This window comes from Diabrotica undecimpunctata, chromosome 9 (assembly GCF_040954645.1).
Source record: "Diabrotica undecimpunctata isolate CICGRU chromosome 9, icDiaUnde3, whole genome shotgun sequence".
Taxonomy (NCBI): Eukaryota; Metazoa; Arthropoda; class Insecta; order Coleoptera; family Chrysomelidae; genus Diabrotica; species Diabrotica undecimpunctata.
Genome location: NC_092811.1, coordinates 117,524,210 through 117,537,211, shown reverse-complemented (window position 1 = coordinate 117,537,211; position 13,002 = coordinate 117,524,210). Strand labels below are relative to the sequence as shown.

The 13,002-nt window shown below is 33.7% G+C and overlaps 1 protein-coding gene across 1 annotated transcript in view; it reads left to right on the top strand.

The window, feature by feature from the left end:
- Window positions 1-450: 450 nt before the first annotated feature.
- The window catches only part of twz (BTB/POZ domain-containing protein twz), a 98,546-nt gene continuing 85,994 nt past the window's right edge, over window positions 451-13,002 (top strand). Inside the window, exon 1 of the mRNA XM_072544326.1 lies at window positions 451-730. Within this exon, the coding sequence (XP_072400427.1) occupies window positions 657-730 (74 nt within the window). The 5' untranslated portion in view covers window positions 451-656. The remainder of the gene's footprint in view (window positions 731-13,002) is intronic.

Sequence of the window (13,002 nt, the reverse complement as noted above, 5' to 3'; positions counted from 1 at the left end):
AAAAATAAAAAAATTTAAATACTTTCAATTTGACCAAAATTTTACTTTTTAATTTTACTATTTACTTAATGTGAATCTCGTGTAAATTCTCTGAATATCCACGTTATTGTGTTATTAAAATCACTGCAACCGTCATCTGTTACTACATGACGTTGGAAATTATCAGTTGTGTTGCAAAATTTGTGCTATCAATAATTTTCGAACGGAGTATACAAACATAATACCTGCTCAGATAAAATAACAATATTCGACAGTCTTCTTGTTAGCATCACACTTTGACCTGTCCACAAGATATCATCCTTCCTAACCACAGAAGAGTTAACTCCTCCCTCTTCTAAGACCGCTCAAAGTTCCCAAAGCGACAGAAAACATCCCGTTGAATATTTTTCACCCCTACTGCCGCTTCGTAACTCGCCCTATTCTGAAAACTCGGGCCATGAGAAAGCAGTAAGCAGTCCACTCCAGTTGCGTTCGAATCGTCAGATCGGAAGGAGCTATCGCTAAACCGGTTAGGGAATCTCTCGAAGATTTCGTTTCGATTAATACAGACGCACGTTGTTAGGATATTTGTAAACAAGTTTTTCATGTAATGGTGAATATTTGAAATAGGTTCTTTTTAGGTTTTCTCGTGGATTAAGACTGTTTTTGGTGGTGTTATGATGGCAAACTATGGTGTTTCGGTCAAAAGAAGTGCGAGTGATTTGGAGGAACAGAATTTGATGCTTTACAGGTAAATTTTTGCAGTTCATATAATATCTAGTATATAATTTTCGATTTGGACCTATAGAATTTTTCTAGTAGTTCAATATATCGACTAAAAAATATGATTTTCAAAACTATTTGTATTTCATAAAGTTACTAATTTCCGAAAATGGATTATGAAGTAGGTATGCAAATATTTATCCTATTTGTATACAAATTTTTTGTTTTTTTTTTCTCTATGTGTATACAAAATACAAAGCACCTTTTTTATGATAAAACGTACCAAAATATATTTTCGTAAGATGTTAAATACTCATTATTTTAATATTCGTTAAAAATAATACCATATACCTAATAAAAGCGTGTGTGAATGGGATAATAAACGAGAAAAAAACATTAAAATTAGTGCTGCAAGAATCTAATAGGACAGGATTAGAATTCAGCAAAGCTAAAAATATATACAAGTCAGTACAAAAGCAAAATACAAATGACAGAATGCTCTAAAATTTCTTTTGATGTGGTATCTCAGTTTTTATCAATTTTATCTTCCTGTACTCTGTTTGAAAATTATTGGGAGTATAGTTTTTATAAGACAGCTGATAATTCCAAACGAACTAATGGGATAGTTGCGAACGGACTTCAATCATTTGACCCCTGAGTGTACCACAAGTGGTCCACAGTAACTTTTACCCACACGCTGCATGAATCAAATATAGTCACACAAATTATATTTAATTTAAACTGGGCATATATTTCATAAATTTCACAAAACAGGTGTAAAATGTTACCAATCATACCATGCCCTTGAATAAGTGTTACCAAAGAATATAGACGCTTCTCCCCCTATTAACTTATTTATTTTTAGCATGTTTGTAAGCAAAATGCTCGGACAGATTGATTTTTTAAATAATCGTAGTATATTATAACATCAATGTTTCGAACTTTACGCGAACTCTCCTTAGGTGACAGTCACTCAGGTGACAGATTTTTTTTAATGAGAAAGTACTTTATCTGACACCTTATTTAAAAGCTTTTGAAATACTGATTTCAAAAATGTATATTTTGTTTCGAATAATTACAAAATTTAAATTATGCGAGAAAAAATATTTATTACAGTCTAAATTATTACAAGTAAATTAATAATCCAAGATACGTAACGAACTCCAAGTGACAACTAGTACTAAATACACAAATTGAGTCAAAGGTGTTTAAAATGTTTCCCATTTACTTATTGGGAGTAATACAATATATTTCTTGTTTCTTCTCTTCTGGAAGTTTTTGCAACATCCTTTGATCAATAGTACTACATTCTGAGATAATTCTTTGGCGTATTTGTTTGTGTCTGATACACTTTCGATTTTAAGTAACCCCATAGAAAAAAATCTAATGGACTTAAGTCAGGAGATCTTGGTGGCCACTCTGTATGTCCCCGTCGTCCAATCTATCTTGCCGGAAAAACAATATCTAATAGATTATTTGGTACACTGGCGGCATAGTGGTGCGTAGCTCCGTCTTGCTGAAATATGACGTTTTGAGGGAACTCCTGCGAATTATTTGTAATTATTATATCATTGATTGCCAGCCTTATCTCGGTTTCCAACATGGTTAGGTAAGTTTCACCATTTACATTACCGTCAATAAATATCGGGCCTACTATATAATTACCTGATATGCCTGCCCAAACAATTAGTTTTTGTGGAAATTACGTGTGACCTTCTCGAAATAATCTGGGATTTTCATCGGACCAGTAACATTTTAACGATAAACGTGACCATTCAAAAAAAATGTCTTCGTCACTAAAACAAATAATGTGTTGAAGATACTTAGGATTCTGTGCAATATTATTTGTCATGGTTTCGCAATATTCCATCCGTCTATCTGGGTCATCCTCTGTTAATTCTTGAACCGTTTTTATTATGTAAGGATAAAATGTATTTCTCTTCAGAATCTTTAAAATTGTTTTCTGATTTTCTTCGATAGTTTTAGTAAAAGCAGATGGATTAACGACAAACTCACTTAACACAGAACTCTGTTTATATTTGTAAAGACGTTTTCTTCCTGTCCGTTTCTTATTTTGAACTATTTGAACACTACCAGTCTTAAAAAAATTTCTTACAACTGACTTAAAATAGTGCCTGTCTATTGGACGGTCAAGATAGCTTTCATTAAATTTTCTTACCGAATCACGGTAATTCCGGCATCATTTTGCATTTTTCTTGTAAATTACGAGGTTGTACCTCGTAAAATTCACAACAAACAAATTTCTTTTAAAATAGCAACAAAACTAATGATTGTATTGTTCCATAGCTAGTTGCTATGGAACGAAAGAAGATTATTAGGTAAGTTTTTTTACCAGATCTAGAGGTATGTACCTAGGTACATTGAAACTCTTTCCCGCATAATTTAGATTTTGTAAATTTTCTAACCAAAGTATTATACATTTTTGAAATCAGTATTTCAAAAGCTTTTATTAAATAAGATGTCACATGATGTACTTTCCCATTAAAAAAAATCAAAGGTATAACTGTCACCTGAAGAGGGATTGTGTAAAGTTCGAAACATTGATTCTATAATATACCATAATAATTTTAAAAATCGACCTCTCCGAGCGTTTTACTTAAGTGCTAAAAATAAATCAGTTAATAGGGGAGGGGGTAACACTTATTCCAGCGCATGGTATATAAAAATGTGTAATTTTGCAACAAACTTGTTCAAAAGATCGTGTCAAATTATGGTAAAACGGTTTGTAACAAAAGTCATTGTCTGAATACTATGTACCTATGTGTATGTGTACGCCACCATTAAACAAAATGGTTACTTTTCTATTTGATAATTATGTGTATAGCAAAAAAACTAGTTGCATAAAAACTTTTCACTACATGCATTGCAAGATCTTTTTACTGTCTTGGAATACTTCATAGCATACGCCCTTCCATTTCTTTTGCCAAGTGTTTTGTAGCGTTCGTGTTTCCTTCAGCAAGTTTATGGTTTCTTTCAAGTTCTCTTTTCTCATTTGTCTGCTGTAGGCGGTTGTGGGCTTGTTCAAAAATTGTATTTACGATTTGCTCTCGAAATGATGTTTTATTTATTTTTCCCTCTTATGGATTGATATGCAGTGTTCACTAAAAGTCCTACACACACTTTCTTTTAACACTTAATTTTGCGATGAACTACTGAGGATAAGACGACATTTGATCCATAAGCGATTTGATACTATTGTATTCTGCAATACTAGAAGGTTTTTTCACCATTCCTTTTCTTGTTTCTACATCGATCATGTCTAAAACGTTATGTGTTATCAGAAATAAAACTTTTCTCTTGTTACGCCTTTTTCCTACTACTACCTTAGTCTTACACTGTCTTGTCACTAATTCTCTCTTTTTGAGTTTTGCTTTTGTTACAGAAGTTTCCTTTTGGATCTTGTGTTCATAGTTAAAGAATATTAGGGTCGATTAATTCGTGTGCCAAATTTATGCTAGTCCTGTTTCGAGGCAAAGTATTCGATCAGTAGGACGCTAGCCTTGTTAAAGATTATGGTTGTGGTCGGCAACAATGCTGTTAAGCTACTAGGTCCACCCAACAGTACATCATCCAGCTATGGAGACCTGGAAATAGAAGTGAAAGATCAAGTACAAAAAGCAAATAGACTGGTAGGATGCCTTAATAACACTATATGGCGTAACCGGCACGTTAACTGTGAAATAAAATCAAGAATCTATAAGGTCAGTAAAAGATTAATAATGACGTACTCATCAGAAACAAGACCCGACACAGCCAAAGGGATTGCTAGAAATAGCAGAAATGGGAAAACTCAGAAGAATTACAGGAAATATACCGAGAGACGAATATAAGGAGTATATAAAGAAAATATAAGGAGTGACGAAATGCAAATCCCGCTCGAGTGTGCTTTCCGAGAAGGACTGAAAAGTCATTACTTAGTTCAGAATCACTCCTTCATGGAAACCGGCGCGGTAATTATGTATAACTTGTATTATTTAGCACTGCTAAATAACGCTAGGGGTAAAAATATCTCGAAAGAAAATAAGATACGAATATATAATACCGTATGGTTACAAGTTTTCATCCATACGGTATCTATAATTTAATTTTTTATGTTACTATATCCTGGTCTAACCCTTACCCATCTCAGGTTTTCTCTCAGTTGATATTATTTAATCCTCGCCTCCCTTTGGTAACTATGTGATGAGGAGGGAGACCAGTAGAGTGTCCATAGCTTCTGTTCGTGTACCCCTCAGAGTCTGTATAATTCCAAGCAAGCCAATTTTAAATCGAGAATGGATCGCCGGCTCATTTTAATAAATACTTGATGCAATAAAGCGTTTTTTGAAAATGCTTTATCAGAGTAAAGTCCACATCAACCATAGACTACTATGAACAAATTACTCTAAAGATCTTTAAAGACCATTTTTTACAGTCCCAAAAAGGCTGTAATCGTGGACAATTTCAAGTATCATTCAAGATTAATCAAAAAAAATTATCAACTTATTGAGAAAAGTTAATTTGTGAAACTTGTTAACCGAAAAATATATAGTATTTAAATATGACGTAGTAAAACAGTAACTTTAATTCATCAGTTACAAATAAAACATTTAAAATGGAAAGATATTTGTAAACTCATATCGACGATATGAACGTATGAAAACTTAATAACAACGATTTCTCTGTCTTTTCGGATTTTGCTCATCTACTTCTGAATATAGGTCCCTTTCAATTATTTTCACGTTTTATTTCAGGCGATCTGAATCCCAATTTTTTCCGAGATACTTTGTGTGTCCACGACACAATCTAATTCACCTATCCGAGAGATGTGGTACCATGTAACCGACTATTTGCGACTGCAGTTTAGCCACTTTTTCAAAACGTCCATACTCTGGTGTTTTTCGAATTTTTTTGTACCTTGCTCTGTCTTATCAACATATTATCAGCAACGCAATTCCCATAGATCATTGTGTTGTTTAAAACTTATTGTCGGATTTACGTATAACCATTGTTCCAAGTATGTGCAGTGTGTAAAGACTTATAAGATACTAGATTCAAACCTAAAGGTACAAAACTCAAATACACTTGAGAATAAAGTCCAATTTACAAAACGCCGCCTATATTGTCGCATTTTTCACTCCGCTTCAAAACTTTAGAGTTTTCTTCTGTGTCAAAGATCATCGTCATCATCAACCTGTATGCGTTTACCGCTCGACATAGGTCTCCCTCAGCTCTTTCCATCTGTCTCTTCGATCTGGACGCAATAGCCGACATCTGATAAATAAATCCGTAAACTGCTTCTCGAAACCAAATTCAGCTATTTTATAGTTACTTCTATTATGACAGAAAAGATTATTTTCACGTTTCCCTTTTAGGGTGAAATACGTATAAGCGGATACACAGACGCATTATACGTGGAATCAAATCTTAACTGTCTTTCCTTTTATTCCGATATACTCTTATGAGTACAAGAAACCAATTCGCTAAGGATTTTTGCTTAGTTGAGGAGATACGTTGTGAAATGTAATTTTAGATTCCCCATGTCTCTAATAACATCTTTATCAACGTCTGTTTTGCCTTGCAATTCTTAGAAGGCACAGATTAAAGCAGAAATCTGAATTTGGTTTTGAAAATCAGTGTACAGATTTTTTTAAACTTTTGTTTTCTTAAATTATTTTGGTTATTTCTCTTGTATTGTTTTCCCTTACGTCTTTTTGGATTCACCGGTGGATGTCTTTATTTAATTTCTTCATTCTTGTGTAGTTAGAGCCGTATTTTCCGCCAGCTGTCTTCTTTTACCTATTAGCTCTTTGGTATTTTGTCTTAGTTTTTCTTTATGGTCAGAACGGTTGGGCAGCACTTCCTTTCCGTTATAGAGCCTTCGTTATTTAGAGCCATTATTTACTTAATCCACATCTTCTATTTCGTCTTGCGAGTCTTGTCTATGACTGGTTAGTGTATCTTTAAACAGTTCGTTATTTTCTGGGCGAATCCATTTTTTTTCTTGTTTTTAGGATCATCTTTGTTCTTTCCACAAGAATATAGTATGATAGAAGATGTGTCGAAGATACAAATAATCAAATACGTTTTCCAGCATTGGATGATCAAGACCTATTTGTATATTTTTTTAAATCATGATTTATATTTAAGTGAGATTCATTTTTAGTTCGATACACTTAAATGCTTGATGAAATTCCTCTAGCATACTTTTAATCTCATGCATATTGGTGCTACATGATGAACGACATCTATATTAATGTTCTTATTTCTTCAGAAATAAATAGTTTATCGGTTTATTTATATAATTTATATCAAATATCAAGTCTTCATCCGTACTGGTGTATTTACCCGACACTGCAAAGACACAATTACTATTGAAAATTCCGACGAAAGTGACTAGGATAAATTCCACTACCCAATAAGGTATATCTCGAAGACCACCTGGTCGATAATATTTCTCGAAGTAGTAAGTGGAAACAGATTATTGGAACAATATATTCGAGCACAAGCGATAACTGAAATCTCTTCTGTAAGGCTAAATCGTTCAAATGTGGACTATAAACAATGCGCGATATGGAGAACACGAAGGTTCATGAGATTAGGAGTGCATTCGCAAGTTTCTGTGGGTGCAGTATGGATGGTATAAATATCAACCTCGAAGTTATAAAATAAAAGAATCGAGAAAATTAAAAGGAACTATTTATTAATTAGCTTTAAATAGGAACACAAGAATACAAAAAAAGCATAAAGGGCCAAATCATATCATTAGTCGGTGGACAAAAGCAAATAAGTCAAAAATGTGCTTTTTACAGGAGAGGTAAAAATGGTTAAAATTATCTAAATAGTTTTTATCGCATTATTGGAGTATTTTTGGTTTTGCATGACTTATATACTAAAAAACTATACATGAAACTAAAACATTTTGACTTCTAAGTTCATCTATTGAAATATAGAAGGCACTGCTAGTTTGGCCACGTAGTGGATCCAGTGGATCACTTGAGCACATTGGTGTGATGAAATTGGTGGTTTTGTGGCGAAACCAATGAGCCGCAAAGGGATAGGACGTACTCCTCTTTTTCAACTCAAGTAATGTCTTTTTTTATGCAATTTTTTGGTATGCGCTTTTCTGCGGAACTTATCCACCGCATAAAATTAGACCTTAATGTATAAACAAACCATTGACTTTTTTCCATCAAAGTTGAATCTGGTCTAAATATTTCTTCTTTGGTCATTCTATATATGGTTTTTCTTTTACCCTCGTCACTATGTCTAGAAGTGTAATATCAACGATTGTATCTGTTACATTTTTTTTCATGAAACTTGATAAGATTGGTCCTCGTGTTGCTTTACTTCTCCAGACTTATGGTAGTTTTCCGCTGTCAGTTTCTAGGGTAATAGGAAGAAAACGGGTAAAAAAATACGGAGAAAATCAAAATGTATTTAAATAGGTTTGGAGCTGTTGTCTGGACTATGAACCTTACACCCAGATGGTTTGTTCGTTGAAATACTTGGAAGGTGTTTCGTTATTCATCAGTTATTTACATATATAATTATTTTACTTATCTGGTTTACATAAAGACATATTGTTATGTTTAACACCTACGTAAGTGTCCGAATAAGGACAAGGTAAGATGAAGTGCGGTAAGCTATGGCCGCATTTCGGTGGGGGAAACGGAAGCAGATTATTAAAATTGTAGATTTTTATAAATATTCTATTCTCTTTATTATATTTTACGATACACTTATATGTAGAAACTCGTTTAATTTTAAAAACTATAATACCAGTACGATATTTTTAAGAAACAATAAAATCTCTAAAGATAAAATAGGAGAAACTGTATTAACGCCCCAATTTCCAATTAATTATAATAATAAATATAAGTTGGAATATGAGGTAAATATTGTTAAAATCGTTTATCTCAACGTCACAGGACAAAAAGAGAGCGCTTTTGGGCTAATTTACTCTAGAATTGGGATGTAGAAGTGAGATAATTGAAAAAAAAAGGAAATCTTTATTTCAGTCATTTTAAGGCCTCTTTAAGGAATGGAATACTGGATTTGTATTCTATTTCATCCAAAAATGATTTGTAACGAATAGGGATGTAGGCGGGACATCTCGTCTCGCACTTTGTCTCGGGTTTTGTCCCGCGGGACAGGACAGCGATTTTTACTGATCACGAGACGGGACTGGCGCTTTGTCCAGCGGGATATCTGGCAAAAACTGCACTTATCGGAATAATTTGAATAAATAAAATAAAAATATTTATAGAAATTTAAAGATTTTCTGAGTTAATAATTCATATTGATAAAACATAATTAATACGTTTATGATAACAGAAAATTTTAAAATGTTTTTGACAGTTATTTTTGATTTATTGCGATGCACGACTGGTATGCAAAAAATTGTTTTGGTTTGGGTCCTCCTAATAAACCGTCACCCGATATTATAGCAACATTACCAGAAAATAATAGTTTTGAATCTAACCGTAAACGTGATAAATAAGAAGAACTTTCTTTCCCTTACTTTCTTCCGTGTCAGTAATTCAAAATTAATACCATTCAGAATCTAAGAAGCAGAATGGAATTTACTAACACCAATAAAAGGTTTCTTAGAAATCTACAAAAAAGTTACAGACTTACTAGGAGGATAAAAGTACGTCACGCTTCCCAGTGTGGTCATATACATAAATTTGTTACTCGACTACCTCGATAAAAAAAATATTAGTTAATATTGATCAAAACATTGACGAGGAATTCAATTTGAAAATCGCTTGTATAGCAACAATAAATATGATGATCAAATACTACAATAAAGCAAATATAGTGTACTTTATTTCTCTAGTAATCGATCCTCGCCACAAATTGAAACAAAAAACAGAGATAAAACTCAGAGACAAAAAAATATGAAAAAAAGAGCCTTAACCTGGAAGCAACAAGACAGTTGGATCTTCTTCTGGGGTCTCTAGTGGCTATTACGATCTCAAAATGTTCTCACTGTATAAAAAAGGGTGCGCCTTGACAACGAGCTGGATAGATATCTAGCAGAAAAACGAGAAAACAGAAACGTGGAGATCTTATCTTGGTGGAAAGATAACCAGAATAGGTTTCCTAGCGTGGCTCCTTTGGCCAGAGATATCCTATCAATTCCAGCTACGTCCGTCCAGCAGAAAGGTTCTTCTCCAGAGTCGGCTTGACCATGAAGAAACATAGAAGCCTGCTCAGCGAAGATTCTACAGCCTTTGTGTCTAGCCATGGATAAAAGATAAAATAATATTTTTTAACTGAAGTAAAGAATACTTGTATATTTTATATATATATATATATATATATATATATATATATATATGTATATATATATATATATATATATATATATATATATATATATATATATGAAAATTACGAGGTAGTTCTCGGGAAGAATTTAAAACTCGACGTTTGGGCACTCATTTTGGAGCCAATATCAAGAGGGATATGGTTCTGTTCGAGTTCGGGGTCTCAATCTGCTTACCCCCCCACTCGTGACGTACCAGTATCTTGTGTTCTGTAGAAATGCAAGAACCATAAAACGGCACTGAGGTCTCAATCTGCCTGCTCCTCAGTGTCGAGTGACGACCGGTCTTACCCTGTGTAGCTGCTTTTATACTCTTAGGATGCGCGGAATTGGTCTGAGCGGGAATAAATTTGTCTTTATACCATTATTAGAAAAATATATTGACTTATTTAGAAAGTATAGTTTAATTTAGCTTTGCGGGAGAGCGGGAGGGGACGCGCGACGTGACAGCGAAAATATCTGCGGAAAGGGACGCGTGATGGGACAAAAGCCTATCCCTCTTCCTGCTGTCCAGTGTGAAACCCTAGTAAGCACTGATGTGGCAAGTGAGCAGAGCTTTTTCGTTTTGAGTAAAATCCGGAAAGTTATTTGGAGGGCCTTTTCTTCTGGCACGGTAAGATAATTAATTTAAACTATGACTTGAATTCAGAATATATCATAAAACACACAGACCTTTTCAGAACTGTTGGTCTTTAGACTAATTTCATTGAAAACCACAGAAAATCAACCACCCTTTTCTTTTGAGTTAATGAATTCGAGGATATCGAACGTTTCAGGAAGGTGCCGACAGACATCAGCAAAATTGAAGAGAAGTGAGTTTTCGTTTTTCACCCTAAAGAGTATGAATGCTTGTGCTTCCCGTAGAGTCTACGAAGAATTCATCTGTGCATCGCCAGATTCCTGTTCCTATATCTTAGCGTAAGCAGCGAGTACAGTGGAGAGCGGTATTCAATGATGGAGTCTTATAAAAGTTATATAGGTGTGAAGGAGGGTTTCTTTGTTTGTGCCTCCGGATTTGCCGCTTAGTGCTCCCAGGATTCTAGCTTGTTTTCCTACCCTTTTTAGAGTATTAGTAATATCAGCAAATCCGATGAGAATCCTTATTAAATGGACTGCCAAGTAGGGCACTTTTGACGGTCTGGATTATCTCACAATGATAGGTAATCGTTTTTAAGAAATAAACCATGTTTTTGCAGTGTCGTTCAATATTGTTAAATATATCTGAGTTATTTTGTAGTATTTCATTAGAACGATAAAACGGAAAAATGTAAATAAAACAAATAATGAAATAACAAACTCCGCCAAGTAGAGTTATAATATACCGTGGATTAGATATTGAGTCATAGATGGAGAATACATAAATTAATAAATTAAGTGTTATGTTGCATATTTGCACTTTTGTACCGATAAATGCACTCCAGGCAAATTAAAAATAAGAAAACCAAAAAGAGACATCACAACAGTCCTAACCCTTCCCATACTCCTAACTGCTCCACTTTCCCCAAAACAAAAGCCGAAATTCCAACGATGGTGACATTCAATTGTTAAACCAGTTTTAGCGGCCTACGTCACATACCCGTGAGCATTACTGCACTTAGTTTAAGAACGAATTTTGCAAATATTTGTAGATTTAAGTAAATACTTGAGTAAGTTGTCGCTAACCTGGTTAAAACTGATGCAATGACTGGCTTGGTAATTGATAAATGGCTACAAAAAATTTCTATTATGAAATTAAGTGATATGGTTTTTATTTGTTTATTTTGTAATATTATATGCCCACTGGTTCTACGAGTTTGCTGTTACTGGTGTTAAGACTTAAAAAAAATTGTCACATTTTCTATAATAAATATTATTCTTTCGTTTTCGCCACTTTTGTTTGTTTTTTGCTTCTGTGCATTAGCCAATTTCTTTATCTAAATATTTGTAGTAATCTAATTATATCTGCCTCTTTAATAATAATTATTCAGAAATATATTATACAACTTAATAAACTTTTCTTATCAACGATGTACCGGGTGGTCCAATAAGCCGATCTCTCGGCTATATATCAGAAACCATTCATGTTATAAATTTAGGAGAAAAAATTCCTTAGTAAAATTGGCCAAGAGAAATCGCTGGAAATAACTTTCAAGTTTCTGGGTTAACCGCTAGGGGGCGTAACCTGTGAAGAAAAATTTGAAAACCAGTTTTTTGTGAAATATGCCCAATTATACCAAGTGTTAAATAAGTAACTAGAAAGAGGCCTAAATTCCGCACAAAGTTGTTCAAGTACTTTTTTTTATTTTTTCAAATAAAGGGCGGAGAGTGGGAAAGTATTTGTGGATAAATACCCCTATAACTTTGGTTTGGATCAACCGATTTTAACAAAATTAGTGTCATTAGAAAGAGTGTGGATGATTTAATTTACACCAACTATAAAATAATTGCATTTAGTTTTAATTGTCATGGGTAGAGGGTTCTTTCGAATAGAAAAAATTAAAATTTGTTTTTCTTCAAAATGTTTAATGGAAACACCTATTTATTGTAAATTATAATGGAACTGAATTAACTAGCGAAAAATATGAATTACGTCAAGTTATACTGGAAGGAAAAGTACAGAGCAAAAGATCAGTAGGGAGACGCCAGAACTCGTGGCTGAAAGACCTGAGGAGATGGTTCGACCGCTCATCCGCAGAAATCTTTCGCGTAGCAGTTTCCAAAACTACAATTGCCATTTGGATCGCCAACCTTCGAAAGGAGACGGCGCCATGAGAAGAATAGGACTAAATTCGTAACAAAATGGCGCAAACCGCATGTTGATAACTTTAGTCGAACTCGAGATATGAATAAAAACGCATAAACATAAGTAAGTATAGTATTGACTTGCCCTTTATTATAACTTAAAATTAAATATGTCATAGATCATACAAATGTTCAAATTGTTTTTCATCGTTGTCCACACAAAAATGTAATCTTTCGTGTGTAGA